Source organism: Pseudorca crassidens, chromosome 10 (assembly GCF_039906515.1).
Source record: "Pseudorca crassidens isolate mPseCra1 chromosome 10, mPseCra1.hap1, whole genome shotgun sequence".
In the NCBI taxonomy this organism is placed as follows: Eukaryota; Metazoa; Chordata; class Mammalia; order Artiodactyla; family Delphinidae; genus Pseudorca; species Pseudorca crassidens.
In genome coordinates this window covers 89,729,409-89,744,244 of record NC_090305.1, presented here as the reverse complement: position 1 = coordinate 89,744,244, position 14,836 = coordinate 89,729,409, and the positions used below count along the sequence as shown (strand labels likewise).

General features: G+C 33.7%; 1 protein-coding gene across 2 annotated transcripts in view; it reads right to left on the bottom strand.

Moving 5' to 3' along the window:
* Positions 1 to 655: 655 nt before the first annotated feature.
* Positions 656 to 14,836, bottom strand: part of PPP4R2 (protein phosphatase 4 regulatory subunit 2) — a 152,086-nt gene continuing 137,905 nt past the window's right edge. For both annotated transcript variants that reach the window (XM_067755216.1, XM_067755215.1), the window contains 6 exons: positions 7,129 to 7,222; positions 5,307 to 5,344; positions 4,373 to 4,447; positions 3,973 to 4,116; positions 2,668 to 2,954; positions 656 to 2,407 (listed from right to left, as the gene is read on the bottom strand). In XM_067755216.1, the coding sequence (XP_067611317.1) occupies positions 2,103 to 2,407; positions 2,668 to 2,954; positions 3,973 to 4,116; positions 4,373 to 4,447; positions 5,307 to 5,344; positions 7,129 to 7,222 (943 nt within the window). In that variant the 3' untranslated portion in view covers positions 656 to 2,102. The remainder of the gene's footprint in view (positions 2,408 to 2,667; positions 2,955 to 3,972; positions 4,117 to 4,372; positions 4,448 to 5,306; positions 5,345 to 7,128; positions 7,223 to 14,836) is intronic.

Genomic DNA, 14,836 nt, shown 5'->3' with positions numbered 1-14,836 from the left:
ACGCTAAATCTTCAACTTATATTTAACAAAAGTAAATCAGTTTACAAGTGGTCCATGGCACAATTAAAATAAAAAATATCAAAAGGTCACAGAATCTTAAAGAATAGGTTTATTGACAATAATTTCATAAATATTCTAAAGAAAATTTCAGAATTTCTAAACTTAAAATGTTTAAAATCTGCTCTCATTGGCAAAATATCCCTCAAGAAAATAAAGACTAGGTCACTACAAATGAATGTCACATTTAAAATCTGCTTCATTAACATTTTTGCAAAATTTTTTTAAAAATTTACAACGTGTGATTTTTTTCCTCCCCTCTTGAATAACAGTAAATAAATCAATACTCAGTTTTTATTTCAACTATGAGACATATTCACAAATATATCATCTAGCTGCTGTAAACCTGACAGTCAAGTCAGTCAGTAGTATAATATCCTACAGACATAAACGGAGCCAACTCATTTTGGTATTTTTAGTCATAGCAACTGAAGTAGGCAAAATGCAAAACTTGTGGTTGCCGCCCAAATCACCCCAGAGCATATGATACAGTGTCAGAAAATGTTTGCATCAGTTTTATAAGTTCATCTGTGTACTTCAGGTATCTGAAATTAAAAAAAGGGATTCTTATATATTTTGATAAAAATGTACTCAAATATTTCATAACATTAATATTTATTGCTTTATATGAATACTGTATTGAAAGCCCAAGCATTCAGTTTACACACAGAAATTATACAATTATATACCGCTTCACAAAGGCAGTGAACACATTACATTCTACAAAATCTACTTTACAGAAATTTAAAAATTCTAAATATCAAAAGGTACAGCTGAAGAAACAGGTATAAATTTGGCAGCCAGTAATTTAGACAGGGAAATTGCAGCTTGCATGACTTTAAGTTATGTGAATTTGAAAATATTGAGTTTAGAGTAACCATTGTGCTTTGTGTTGATCTGAAAAATATAACACTGGCTGTCGAAGAAGCATGTTCAAAAATATTTAATTCACTTCAAAATGTCATACAAATTACGGTGGTTTTTATGTACCCCTAAAGCTTCAGTCATTTAGCTCTGGTACATTACTAAAGTAATGTATCAATTCTTCCAGTACAGTGGTGTTTCGTACCATTGGCATCTGTATACTCTAGAACAATTTAGAAAGAAATGTGTAGTGTTCCCGCTGTTCAGAAAAGCAAGCAAAAGGTGAAGAGACCTGCCTGGTTCTTCTGAGATGGTTTCATGTCAGCTTTGTAAGCACTCATTCTACAAAACAGTAAGCTAATGTTTGAACACAATTTCCAAGATAAAGCACATTTTCTCATAAATAATGAAGTCTTTTTCTCAGGCACCTCAGAAGTATACAAAAGAATTTTAGTTTGAACAGATCTCTTGGAATGTGTTTAACCTGGCATTTCAACAGACTTAAGATTTCCAGGGTTCCACAAGGGCCAGATTTTATTTGAATTGCTCAGAAGAGAAAGAAACTGTCTTCTGAAAGAGGTGAACTCAATCATTACCAATAGAAAAAGTATCCACTGTATTCATCTCTTATAGAAAAAGAAAAATATAACATTTCCCCCCTTAGAATAATATATATATATATATGTATATATGACTTAAAGTTCCATAGTACATAGTCAAACAATAAAATCTGGAAACCAACATGAAACCCTATAATTCATGTTAAAATGTTGAAACTATGACCAAAATATGAAAACTGCTAGAGCTGTCAGAAAGAGACAAGACAAAAAGCTTTCTTGCATATGTATAAACTAAATGTGATAATCTCCAAAAGTTTTCAAAATTATAATTATTATCTTCCAGTTTAAAATTTTTAACTCTAAATTAAAAAAAAAAAAACAATCTATACACAAACCACTGATCTGACCAGAGCAAAAGAAGTCAGCGGTAAGCAGGACCCCGAGGAGCTGGTACTCACAGTTCTTACATGTGCGACTCTTTCAGGATTGATCCCATACAGTACTTTATTTTACAACCTGCTTCTCTTGTAAAACTAAAGGTCCACTTTATTACATAAAAGTTTTATACAGTGTGAAACCAGAACTGTATGGAAAATACTGCATCTAAATATTTCTAAATAGTTAGTCTTGTTCCATTGGTTCATCTGTGACTTCTGTGGCTTCCATGGAAGATTCTGAGAGAATCTCTCCAGTTTTACTGGAATTGGATCCTATTAATTCTTCCGTTTCATGGCAACTGGAACTACTTACAGGGCCGGTATTTTCACTACCTTCAGAATGTAAACCTCTCTCAACTTGAGTCAGATCAGATTCCTCCATTTGATTATTTTCCTCAGAAGTCTCTTCATTCACAGTTAAGGCATCATCAGATTCTTTTTCTTGATTTTTCCTTTCTGGGATCATTTCTCTTGATGTCATAAAAGACTCTAAAAATAAGCAAATGTTGTTGTAGTTAAATTTCATTTTCAAAATACCTCCACAGTTAAGTTTCATGAATTCTGATACTCTACAGTTCAAATCATATCCCTGAAACTCAGCAGCAACTACAGAACACATAAAGGTGGGAGAAAAGCCCAACATCAGCATTATAAGGAGTTCCATTATGTGACATTCTTTCACGCAAAAATGAAGTACAAGAATTTGAGGATCTCCTTACTCCACCCTTTTACAGATGGTCTCTAAATACCTTCTTCCTCTTCATCCTCTTCTTCATCCTCTTCTGTACAGTGCTGCCTGGTACAACTAATTTCTTTGTCGTTATTCTGAGATGAAGATGGAGCTTCTGTTTCTTCTACCATAACTGAAGAAATTTCACTGGAAGATGTCTGACTGGCCATCTCTCTGACGTCGCTTTCTTTGTCAAACCTGAGTCTTTTTACCTCACGCCCCTCAGCTTCCACAGCATCTTCATCTGGATGTTTATTTTTTATAGGGCTCACTGAGGAACCTTCTGATTCAGATGTCGAAGAGTCACTGTAAATATTGTTTTAAAGTGTCATTAGTAGGACTGTGTCTTCATCGTTTACATTCTCATTTTTAAGGTCTAATAATGTTTAACTGTATTTCAGTGTCAAAGTTAAATTATAACATCCGGGCAAAGAAAAACACAAGAGAATAATTTCGAGGACACCTAAACTGTTTAATAAATATTTCCCACTAGCAACTTGTCAATAAGTTACATGACCTTTCTGTTCAATTCTCCAGTAAGTTAAATGTCCTCCTATAATAAAACTACGAGTCTTCCACAGGGACATACTCTTTTCTTTTCCTTAAGTAAGTTATTGTGAAATATTTTTAAACTCACAGAAAAAGAACTATCATATCCCCCTAAAGCAGATCCCCTTAATTAGCAACTCACTGCATTTGCTCCATCACCCTGTCTCCATCTCTGTTTATTCTTATTGTCATTAGTAATTTTCTGAACCATCTGAGAGTAAGCTGTAGATAAGATGCTCATTATTCCTGAGTAAGTCAGAACAAAGACACCTTTCTGCGTCATCACCAATTTAAGAAATCAGTTCTGATAAGACCCTTCTGTCCAGGCAGGCCAATACTCTTTAATTCCTCTCACTCATTCAGTCTTCCTTCCCTTAATGTGATGTAGAAAATTTGAGATGGGATATAAATAAAAAGGTTTCCTTTTATGATCTACAATGAGAAATAATTCACAAAATTTCAACTCATTTATAAATATCTTCTCTTTTCAAGTAACTTTCAAAAAGAAGTAAAAAATGTACCATGACCACTTTCTTAACACCCTATTATAAATAAAATCTCCCCAAATTAGCAGTTTAAGTCTTTTCTCTGCCCATCGTCAGCATGTGATAATGCTGCAAAAAGCTGCAGCCCCTTTTAACTACATTAAAACCTTTTCTACCCCTCAAAACAACAGTAAATTCTAAATAATAAATAATGAGGGCTGAAAAACCATCAATAAATGTTAACTCTTTTGGAAAACATTTTTTCTTTTAAATATAAATCACATACAAACCTGTGATTTTTATCCTCATTTTGCTTTAAGTTTGACTCTTTGCTGTCTGTGCTCTCAGGTAAGCCATTTGTTGTCATGGGGACTGACAAAGAAACCTTTGGTCGATTAAGTGGCCTGGGTGTTCCAGGTCCATTTATATTAGACCTACAGTAAAATAAATGAACATCATTTTCCCATTTTTGTTAAAAAGTCATCCCTCCCAAGGTTTGTTTATATGAACATATCACAGAAACATTTTCTTTAATTTTGACTTTCAGAACCATGGATTACCAAATTAACTAATTCTGTTTGGTATATCCTAACCTGCCGTAAAATTCCCAATTCTTAATAAGTATATTGAATTTCCTAACCAAAATTAAGAAACTGTAACTCTTTGAATAATAAAAATCAATAATCTGACCTTTCAGTGTAACTTGGTGAATTTCCAGGAAACATAACACCATTCATTCGATTTAAACTATTGGAACTGTTCTTCCTACAAGAAAAGAAAAAAACGCTTTTATGGATAGTTTAATTCTTTAATTTTGATGAGAATCACGGGTCTAAAAGATCTTTTGTAAGATCTCACTGTCACAGAACCAAATGAAAGACTTCTAAGAAAAACAGCTATGGGATTATCTTAGTATGTTATTTAACAACATACAGGTACATTCTTCAAGAGTTCTAACAAATTCACTGTTATTGGTCTGTATGAGATCAGATATTTTAACCATTAAACCAGTGTTTCTCAACAGGGGGCAACATCTTCCAACAATCCCCCTTCCCTCACTCTGCATCCCCAGGGGACATTTAGCAACGTCTAAAGAAATTTTTCACGGGAAGTGGTGGACACTACTGGCATTCAGTGGAAGCCATGGGCAGTGCTAAATCTCCTGCAATCCCAGGACATCCACTCATAATAAAATACCAGTGGTGCCAAGGAGTGTGCCCTAAATTGCAACCTTAATTTACTATATAAATCTTAGCAACTGGAAATAATTTTCCATCATGAAGAGCGATGTCATCAAGTAGCTATTACAAACCTAAGAATTATTTCCTAGAAATGGCCTGTCTCGGATGGGATCCCAGGGTCCAGACAGTACATAAATCCAACAGTGTTAAGACTGCAGTAAATCATGAATCTCTTTAATACAACTCTGTTCACTGGAAAAACATATAGGTAATGTTACTGGTAATATTCTACTTTGAGTACTGGATGGTAGTTTCATAAGCATTTACAAATATTATCATGCTTAATTACATATAAAATAAATGCAACCTATTTTTAAGACTAATACATTAGAAATGATTTAATAATTAGAATATACTAGAAAAAGAAAAATATCTATACTTACTCTGAAGAAGGATAAACACAGCTAACCACCATCACATTCTGCAATAACAAAATTGGTGATTAATACGAGGAAAAGTACCACAAAATAAAGTTTAATTATTTGTTTTTAATTTCTCAGAATCTCCCCTGGTATTAAGTTTCCATTTTATTACATTTTTACTAATAAAAGAAATGGCTAAAAATAAAAATCTCTAGGGGCTTCCGTGGTGGTGCAGTGCTTGAGAGTCCGCCTGCCGATGCAGGGGACCCGGGTTCGTGCCCCGGTCCGGGAAGATCCCACATGCCGCGGAACGGCTGGGCCCGTGAGCCATGGCCGCTGAGCCTGCGCGTCCGGAGCCTGTGCTCCGCAACGGGAGAGACCACAACAGTGAGAGGCCTGCGTACCGCAAAAAAAAAAAAAAAAAAAAAGATAAAGGATAAAGAAAAATCTCTAATCAAGCAACGAAAACTAAAACAATAGCAAAAGCCCAAAATCTAATATCCCACTAAACTATTTTTTTGCCAGCCTCATTTTTTTTTTTTTTTTACTCTACTCTAGTTACTTTAGAGCCCTGACATTATGTATTACAGATAATAGAACAGAACCACCGTCTCTTATTTGAGATAGAATCTCACCAAGATATTTAGAGTTTGAAGTATTTAGGCCTACTATAACGAACTTCCTTTTAAAGCAGTACCCAATCAAAAGCTTGATGTGTAGCACAATATACCTCAAGGAAAGAGACTCAAACCTTTTTTATAATATAATCTTTCTGGTAACAATAACTTTATTAATAGTCAATACTCATTGCAAGTTTGCTGAGCCAAAGTAAGAGCTTTTACATTTAATCCTCCTCACAGCCGCATTATGATCCACACTATACAGATGAGGAAAGTGAGACTTAGGTTATGTACCTGGTCCATGGTCACACAACTATGATTACTGTGACACTGCCTCGTTATCCAAAGATTGCCCAAGTGGAATTACTGAAAGTCTCTGAACTGAAAATAATACTGAAGAACCATCTCAGTTTCCTGCCCTTCAGGAATCTTACTAAATCGAAGGTGTAGAAGCTCAACAAAACACATTAATCCAGTAAGGCCCTAAGATCTATTATAAATTACTAGGCAATGATTTTGGATTCCTGCTCCAAGGGTAAAATAAATTGAACTTCAATTAGAACCTTAAAATAACACTAGACTATGTTTTAGGATCAATCACTAAAAACCAATGGTTTTAACAAAACCACTGGTCCACAATCTTGGTTCCCATGGGGCTCCTTCATTCATTCTTTCCAGACAAGTCTATGTGTCTTGCTTTTCATTCTCTCAGACTGTTTCCTTTGTCCAGAATGCCCTGCTCCTTTAACATCCCCTCACCCACTAAAAACCTAATGCTTCTCTCATTCTTACACATGATATATATCCTTCTCAATATCTAACTTAAATGCTTTGTATCAGAGATTTTCCAAGTTGTGTACCTCTGAACTCTAGAAAGAAATGAATTCTGTAGATAAACAAGTTTGCAAAACGCTCTATTATTAAAATATCAATTATAGAACTTCTTGGAGCTATTAATATGTTAAGGTATACTAAGAATTCCCACGAGACAATAATAAACTGCTTTTCCCAAGCTTAACTGACCTCAAGCATTCCTCCAGCTCCCTCCTATTAAATCTTCCTCTGAAACTTAGGACATAATTTGGAAAACAAATTGGGAAAAACTTCAGATAGACTGAGAAACCTATTTCAAGAAAAGGTGCCTGAAACAGGGCCTACTCAAAGTTCTTTTCTGAAATCTATTATGCTACAGTTTAATATAATTCCAATAATAAAATAAATACCTTTTCTACTCCTCTGAGAAATTTGTCTGTTCCTGTATAGTTTCTCCTTGGATCTGTGAGCAATTCACATAGTCGCTGAATAGTAAAAGGTATACTGCAAAAGAATATAGTTTTATAGTTTGGGGTCATTAATTATTAAGAAAATTAGGAACATTATTACTCCTGCTATTTCAAGCTTTATCTAGTCACCCCTGTGTTAAGCTACAAAAGAAAATGCTATAAATGAATGGATGAGTCACTTAAAAACAGGCAGGGCAATAAGCACACCTGTCCTCTTATTTAAAAAGAAAACAATGTTCCCTCCCTTGCCTTAAAAAGCAATAAAGAACATTCAAAATTAACGGAAAGCTTCAAAACTGAGAAAAAATTTTAACATTCTTAATTCTGACAATTCAATTTTAAGTTTACAAGAGAGGCAACACAAATAATAATCAAGTCAGAGTTTATTTAAATACGGAAACTTTCTCAAGTATTCTTTTGCAAAGATTTTTTTAGTGTTCAAATAAAACTACAAATGTTTTGTTATCAGACAGAATAAGACAAGTGATTCCAATGAAAAAGTATCATAAACATAGTTATGCTCCATAATTAAAATTTTATGTACAACCTACATGTTTCATCAAACTTAAAATACATACAAATACACTCAATATTTTGGTAGGTACCTTACTGTTTGACAAATACTTCAACCACAATCAAATTTTCACTTGACCACAGAAAATACAAAACTGAAACATAAATTGGACCTAAAATCATGTTATAAACAGCAGTGTTTATCTCACACACTATTAGCATTCCTGAGTGTTACAATATGAACAGCAAACATGTGAGCAGAGAGATGACAAATGCAGCTAAAAAGTGTAAACGTAAACTTTAGACTTCAGTTATTTGCCACACAAATCTATTTATTCTCCTTATAAAGACAATTACAAAGCCTCAGATTAACAGTTATTACCCACAAAGTTATTTCTTGTTGACAGGCAGATCAACACAAAATTCCCTCCCACCCACAAAGTAAGGCCATTAGTGATTAATACCGCAGGACTCAAAAACCCAGTCTAACTTCAAATCCCATGTTGTCCCTTCCACTACACTGCACATACGTAAAATCGTAAATGTTTATTTTCTAGTTGGACAAACAATGTTTAGTTCTTGTATTCTTAGCATCAACACTATTCTTATGTTCTTTTAAAAATTCAAAAACAAAATTCAATATATGACCTATGACAAATTTTGAAAACGTTTAAAATAAATATTATTCATATGAAAACAAGTATTTTAGTTATGCGAGAGACCAAGTATCAATCTTCTCTCAAGTCGTATATCAAAGCCTAAAAGTCAGAAAACTATCATTGGGCACTAAGAGGCGAAACATTTGTCTCATTATCACAAATATTCAGAGGCAGACAGAAATACAGGACAACTTCTGATATTCATCAAGACTGCTATAGGAAAGTTCTTTGGTTTCTGAGAAAAAGTAATGTTTTTTTCTTCTTAAAATTCATAGTAGAGTACACTGGCAAAACTAATTATCTTTGTTTTTCCAAACTGTCTTTCTTCATATTTGACTGAAAGCTTCTTAAGGGCAGGATATCTTCACATACAAGATAGTCAATATATAATTTATTTATATACATATATATCTGAAATGCAGTACCATCATGGATTTCAGAATATTACTGGTATACCTGTACCTTAGCCCCTCTTTGAGTTCACTACCTTCCAAATCCTAAACACACACACACTTCCAAATGCTATTCCCTCACTAATGACGTCAGAGTGATACTAAAAAGGAGTTTTTACCCATTTTTCAAAAACTAGCAAAATAGCACCCAGTGTTAAGAACATTCGAATACTATTTAACCAGCAAATACTTAAACAGACATTGTCTAGTTAGGTCTATTCCTCCAACTAAATTTCTTTCACACACTGATACTAGTACTTTCTTTTAAAATTAACTTTAAAAGATGAGCATCTTCCAACTCCCTGCTTAACAATGTTTTTACACTAAATGTTTTGGCTAATTTTCTCTAGGAAGGTAGGTAAAATGTTAGTCAATTATTAACACTGTATGCGTGGGTGAATATTAATACTGCTTTATGAGGAAAAATGTATTATGTTTGCATAACGATGTCAGCCTATGACAAAATGAGTTTACATTCTTAGACACTTCCAGAAGCTTTTGAAGTCATTTTACCAACTGTCCAATAGATGGCACTAAAATGTTACACAACTCTCCCTCAAGTGAACAGGCTTAAAATACAAACATTTCTTGTAAATCCAAGTATCCACTGGAAACAATATTATAATTCTGACAACTGCACTGAAGGTCTCTTCATAAAGTGTGTACTTTTTAACCTTTTAAGTAAACATGAGAGCCAACTATGAAGCAGAAATATTAACATATACTCAATAGCAGACCCGATAGACACGTAATGTAAACAATTACAATTAAAAACAACCCAATTACAACAAGAAATGCTAATAAAATCGCGTATACAGTGCTACGGAGACAGAATAAACTGCCAGGGAATCGAGGATAAACGTGGGAACACTTAATTTAAGGTGCGTCTTTAAAAGGAGGTATAAGAATAAACCAGATAAATCCCCAATGAACACCTGGTACAACTATATGAAAGTTCTGCTTTCTGTTACTCTTCCATTACACATAAGCACACAAGATAGTTTATTCTAACTTTGGAAAATATACCAAGAAAGCTGCTGAACATCAGAGAAAGACATCTAAGCTCAAATTAGAAATTTTAAACACTAACACTAAGCCCTAAAGATAGAATTTCCTATCCTGTATTTTAACTTGAGAAAGACTCTAAGTAACTAAAATTTATGTGTTGTTTTTAATTTATCTTAGTCTGTTTAAAGGTTTGATCATCAAGATGTGCCAATATTCTGGATATATACCAAGGTATTAAGAAGGCATCCAAAAAGAAGAAATGCACATTTCAGTCAGAGTCTAAGATTTTAAAAATCAGATAACCTATATCTTGCCTCTATGTCATTATATAAGCAATGTTCCTCATAAAAAAAGATAAAGGAGTATAAAACACAGAGGCCATTAAAGTAAAAGGCTAAAGAGATAACCACAAAACCAGACATCCTATTTAAAAACTGCTAAAACAACCAATCACTTCTGTTTTATGCATAAAGGTGATTTTTACCACATCTTTATTTTCTATTAATGACCACATTTATACTGTGTCTTAGTTAACAGAATTACTCGTTTGACCTCAACTATTTAAGTAGAAATTAACTTATATATCTCTTAGATATCAAAGGTTAAATTGGTTAAGTTTTGTTTACTCTTAAGTCCTATAGAAGTCAGAAATCACCACTGGAATCTTGTGATATTATCTGACCTGAAACAATATGCTCTTTCTGGATCAGGATTTATTTAACATCTGTATAAATATACACAACATAAATATTCATTTGCATATATTTTACAACTCAAATCAAATGTTAGTAATTGAGATTTATTGAAAACAGCACTGTAAAATGGCAAGTATAGAAAATTAAGAAAATGAAGAATTAGCCTCTTACAATAATGGTAAATAACCATAAACTAGTATCTATACCATTCCCCATTAAAAAACAAATCTATAGCAATTGTCAACACTTTTAATCAAGTTTACCATCTTCTACAGTGCCTGAATTACTTTACTTGCCTCAAATAAAAATGTTAAGAAAAATTAATTAGGTTCCTGCTATTTCCTCTCTTTTTTTTTAATACAGCAGGTTTATTTCCTTTCAATTATAAAATTTTATTAGAGAGAGCATCATATCAAACCCTATTACCACCAGACAAGGTAAGGCAGGAAGGAGAATAAGGAGGGAAGGTTACTAAATAATTCTGATTCTCAACTAGTTATGCTAAGAAAGGGAGTAAAGAAAAAGAAATAAACAAATTTCAGCTAAAGGATTCAATATGCTCAACAAATACTGGCACAAATAACTAATAAAAAATGCAATAATTCTATTTTTCTCAACAGAGGAGCAGAAATTCCAGCAAGCAATAAAATAGGTAAAAGGAGTAAAAGAACAAAGTAACAAAAGGCTGGAACCCATTCTTTCATCCCTGAATAATCTGAGCTAACTGTAAAGCAAACAATACAAAATCAAAAAAGGAGTAAATGTTTTATATCTACAATCTAGATTTTGAAGTATTAAAAACCTTGTATATGAACCTTTAAGAAAAAAAAGTATGAAGAGGCAAACTCTCAGGTGCAGAAACTTACAAGAGATCTCCGTTTGTGTGCACATGCATATAAAACAATCACGTGAAAGTTTTCAGGACTAAGCAAAATCTAGTTAATTATGTACATTAAAATAACTTTAGAAGACCCACACGTAGAGAATGGACTTGAGGACACGGGGAGGGGGAAGGATAAGCTGGGACTAAGTGAGAGAGTGGCATGGACACATATACACTACCAAATGTAAAACAGCTAGTGGGAAGCAGCCACATAGCACAGGGAGATCAGCTCAGTGCTTTGTGACCACCTAGAGGGGTGGGATAGGGAGGGTGGGAGGGAGACACAAGAGGGAGGAGATATGGGGATATATGTATATGTATAGCTGATTTACTCTGCTATAAAGCAGAAACTAACGCACCATTGTAAAGCAACTGTACTTCAATAAAGATGTTAAAAAAATTTTTTTAATAAAATAACTTTAGAGAAGAAATTCTATAGTCAGACTATAATCATGCCAAAAGATATGCATTGGACGCCTTAGAGATGATGTAACAAAGATTTTTAGGTATCAAGCAGTTGTGCAGTGTGCCTAGAACCCCTCATAAATACATAGCCATGCTGTTTTAGTCAACTACCCATAGTAAGTGAAATTTACTGCTTATTTTAGAGAGGTCTTAGCTCTAACAGACTGTCAGAGGTGGAGGAAGACTTAAGTAATTAATTTACATTCATTATTCTTCCATTTCAATAATTAGGATTTAAAATAATCTTTTAAAAACTACTAGGAATGTAAGTTATTCTCTACCTCTCGAAATCTCTCTTTGGGTACCATTATAGGAATGAACTACTAGCTACAAGCAATTTCTAAATTATATTCATGGCATCTAAGATAGGAAGAGAATTTTCATAAATGGCCTCAGTTTGAGTAAGCCTACATATACTCTTGTTGATTATAAACCCACATAGAGGGCATAAAATGGCAACTGTCGGGCTTCCCTGGTGGCGCAGTGGTTGAGAGTCCCCCTGCCGATGCAGAGGACACGTGTTCGTGCCGCAGTCCAGGAGGATCCCACATGCCGCGGAGCGGCTGGGCCCGTGAGCCATGGCCACTGAGCCTGCGCGTCCGGAGCCTGTGCTCCGCAACGGGAGAGGCCACAACAGTGAGAGGCCCGCGTACCACAGGGGAAAAAAAAAAAAAAAAAAAAAAAAAAAGGCAACTGTCTTTTAACCGACCATTCGTTGAAGTTTCTAATTTCGTTAATTTTTAATTTTTGGTGTTTCTCACCTAAGAAACTGTAACTTCAGTTCTGGAGAGTAGCTATAATCCATCTTCCCCTATAAAATTTTAAAGTTCAAAAGTAATTTTAAAAGGACAAGAAAATATGACTAAAAAAAATTTTTTAAAGAACTTTAAGCATTCAACTATGTAATTCTATCTACCCTGCCCCATTAAACAAAATACAGATACAGAAACATGCTTTTATTCCTTTCACTCACTCATTCCATACCTGTTTGTTTGAAAACCTACTATGTTCAGGCATTCACTGTGCTAGGCCTTATATGGAAAAGATAGTCCTCCCTGGTGTCCAGAATCTTACAGTTCAGGAAGTCAAGCAAACAAGTGAATGGACAATTTCCGCTTCAAAGAGGGAAAATTTATATACTGACAATACTAATTTTAGAAAACAGTTAATCTTTTCGTGCCAATATATATATTTTAAGATAGACGCACCCTGCGGCACATGGGATCTTAGTTCCCTGACCAGGGATTGAACCTGTGCACCCTGCAGTGGGAGCATGGAGTCTTAACCACTGGACCGCGAGGGAAGTCCCCATGCCAAAATATATTGAAGCATTTAACACAGAGCTTTCACTAATTAAAAGCAAAAAACAAAAACAACAAAATGAAGTTACCAATAAGAAAATCACCAAAAGATTAAAAAAACCAAAAAAAGACATATGAAACCACAATTCATAAAAGAGTCATTAAGGACATGGATGTTCAATTTCACTTGCAGTCAGACACAAATTCACGTACATACCCACAAAAATACTGAAGAAATAAACTATCTGCATTTATATAAACATAGAAGCATAAATGAAAACATTTTGTGAGGTGAATTTGGCAATATTAATAAAAATTTTAAGTGTGCATACACCATGACCTAGCAACTCCTTTTCTACAAATTAAAAAAAAAGCAACAATAAATCTATACATATATTCAACATATGACATTCATCAACACAAAAACGTATTTACAAGGAGGCTCACTACAAGCACTACTTGTAACAGCCAAAAAAATAAATGCCCATCACCAGTGGGAACAGAGAAAATGAACTATATAATCTGTTCATGTAACAGAAAACAATGCTGCTATTTCAAATAAACAGACAAATAGAAGACACAGCTGTAAATGTACTGATATAAAGAAGATTTCAAAGCTCTTCTAAAAGTAAAATAAAACTGGCATATAACATGTTCCTATTTTCTTTATATATTCCTAGGGCGACTGGGGATCTTTTTATAACTATGCACATACTTATGTCACTTTTATAATTTAAAAGATGATCTATTACAAATAGCAGGAGAGGCATACCGGCAAGGACATACTCTCAAACTAGCTAAAAAAGAACAAAATGCTACTTCTACCCACCACTCTTAGCAAAAAATTTTTTAAAAGCAACAGCTTGTCTATGTCTATTCAAACACAAAAGTAAAATTGAAAAATATTACAGACATGTTTTTATATACCATGTACCAATATAGTATGATACAGACAAAAATGGCTGAAATGAAAAATATTAATGTATCACTGATTAACACTTGAACTCTGAACTTCCCTGGTGGTCCAGTGGTTAAGACTCAATACTTCCACTGCAGGGGGCACAGGTTCAATCCCTAGTCAGGGAAGTTCCACATGCCACATGGTGTGGCCAAAAAATAAAATTAAAAAAAAAAAAAAAGACTTGGATTCTGCCTGATTAAGAAAAATAATTCGTAAACCACCTTTCTGAAAAATCAGAGAAAAAAACATAAATTCAAAGTATTTATGGTTCAAAGATGAAAAATATTTTAAAAGTAATTATATTTATGTATGCTTAGGCATTTAATGACTGTTCAAGTCATTTTCTGAGGTAGGTCGACTACCTATTTAGCAAATTAAGACATTACAAATATTTAGATTAATTTAATACCTACATATATGTATTTCATCCAATTTAATTTGAAAGAACTGAAAATGGTATTACTAAATTCAGAATCACAAGTAGCTTCACATTCACAAAGCAGTGGTATAACTTAACCTGTTTGACCATAACTCGTAATTTTAAATGAGAGCCATAACTTATTGAAGTAAAAGATGAGTTACCATAATGTCTAAGTACTATCTAACTACCTCTGCACTATTTATAAACACCCCCAAGAAGTATTCTTAACCACATTCAATTCAACAGTAAATCTTACGTATACTTCTAATACATTGCATGTCTTCATCTTG